This window comes from Pteropus vampyrus, unplaced genomic scaffold (assembly GCF_000151845.1).
Source record: "Pteropus vampyrus isolate Shadow unplaced genomic scaffold, Pvam_2.0 Scaffold232, whole genome shotgun sequence".
Taxonomy (NCBI): Eukaryota; Metazoa; Chordata; class Mammalia; order Chiroptera; family Pteropodidae; genus Pteropus; species Pteropus vampyrus.
The window spans coordinates 1,968,480-1,970,126 of NW_011889013.1; the positions used below are offsets into that span (position 1 = coordinate 1,968,480).

Below are 1,647 nucleotides of genomic sequence, written 5' to 3' on the forward strand. Positions count from 1 at the left end.
GCTGGCTCAGGTCTCCAGGAGAAGAGGAGAGTCCCCAGTTCTTGGTTAATTCTCCTTGGTTAATTCTTGAAAGACCTAGAAGATAAAGGCACGACTGTGTGACAGCAAGTGTGGCTCGTGTGGGCCAACTCCCGGCCACCCACGCTTTGCATGCCTACGTTCTTACAGTCGTCAGGACAGCCTCATTGTAGAGTCCGGTGCTAGAATCCACATCGCTTCACACATGTCCCAGAAATGAGAGCCTGGTCATTTTCTTCTTCTTCCTGTGACTCCTTTCCAGAACCCTCTGCTGTCTTCCCCACAAGCGCTCTGTACCTCATTTCAGCCTGAGATTTTCCATCTTTCTAGCCGAGTATGACAGCTCTGTCCCCAGAGCTCAAACATGCCACCTGCAGGGTCAGTGGGTAAAAGGGGCAGAGTGGTTTCGCTCATGCTCCTTTGGCGGGCAGGGGCTCACCAGCCCAGGGGTGTCTGATCTCACACTGTCTCCACTTCCTGTTGGGCGTCAATGCCTGAGGGCAGATTTCAGGCATCTGCAAGCGGAGGTTTCCCACTATGTGAAGAAGGCCCAGCTCTTGCAGAAAGTGGGGAACGTTGTGTTCTCCAGCATCCTGGCCATGCTTGGAGACGGAGAGGCCTGGCGGGGCCTCAAGGACAAGGTGAGGGGATCCCACAGCACCTAAGGCTGATCACACTTATGGATGGGGGATGTTTTGGAGATATGGCTGCTGCCAAGTTATATGGGGGAAGGAAGAATGGGGGTAATCTCAGGGGAATAAGAAGGGTGTCTGAGATTGAGGACTCTGGCCCGATGTCCAATGACAAGGACAAGGGTGTGCAGCCCCACAGATGGAGGGTGTTTAGTATCCTCTGTGGGTGCGTTTAGAGCCCTTCCCCCACCCCTTGGTTAATCATGTATAGACTCAGAATTTACAGGGAAATTACATGATCTTGTTACTATCATCATCAGTAATAATACCTGTCCCCTATAGATTGAACAGGAACCCTTGGGTCATTTGGATGGCCTTGGTGGCGCCATCCTAAATGCACTGCGAGAGGGCTCATATTATAAATCAGTTAATTCTGAGGACCCCATCCCTTACCTGCTTGGAGCCATAAATGGTAAGTAAGAGTGGTCTGGAAGAATAGGGGTGTCACACCCCCTAAAAAAAACACGTTAGATGCCACCTCTCCAAAACCCTCAAATGTATGATTTTTCATCCTCACGTCACACTTGTCTCCAAGGTCAGGTGGGCTCAGTGTGACTGACTTGCCATGTGACACAGAGCCTGAGGCCTGGAAAGACCACCCTGAGTTGATTCAACATATCGTCGAGGGTGGGTGATTCCGGGCTCCAGCCTCAGAATCCCGCCTTCCAGACCATATCCTGGGAAGCATCCCAAGAGCAGGAGGACCTTCCAGGGGCGGGGAACTCGACCTTCAGCTCTGACGGGTTTTGGTCCTCTGCCTCCGAGCACCCTCTTGCATGTCTCCTAGTTCCCAGTGGGGAGAGGAACACCTGACTCTTCATCACTCTCTTTCTCCAAATGTCCCCATCTCCAGTGCTGAGTGACTTCCAGCAGGATCTGCTGGTCTGGTCCATGAAGAAGAAGATCCTGCTCCAGCAGCGGGATCTGGTGAGAAGTC

General features: G+C 52.3%; 1 protein-coding gene across 1 annotated transcript in view; it reads left to right on the forward strand.

Annotated features, from left to right (window-relative positions):
- Window positions 1–1,647, forward strand: part of LOC105301254 (gasdermin-C) — a 27,594-nt gene that overhangs the window by 23,653 nt on the left and 2,294 nt on the right. The window contains exons 7-9 of the mRNA XM_023519703.1: window positions 281–659; window positions 993–1,122; window positions 1,564–1,637. Coding sequence (XP_023375471.1) covers window positions 281–659; window positions 993–1,122; window positions 1,564–1,637 — 583 coding nt within the window. The remainder of the gene's footprint in view (window positions 1–280; window positions 660–992; window positions 1,123–1,563; window positions 1,638–1,647) is intronic.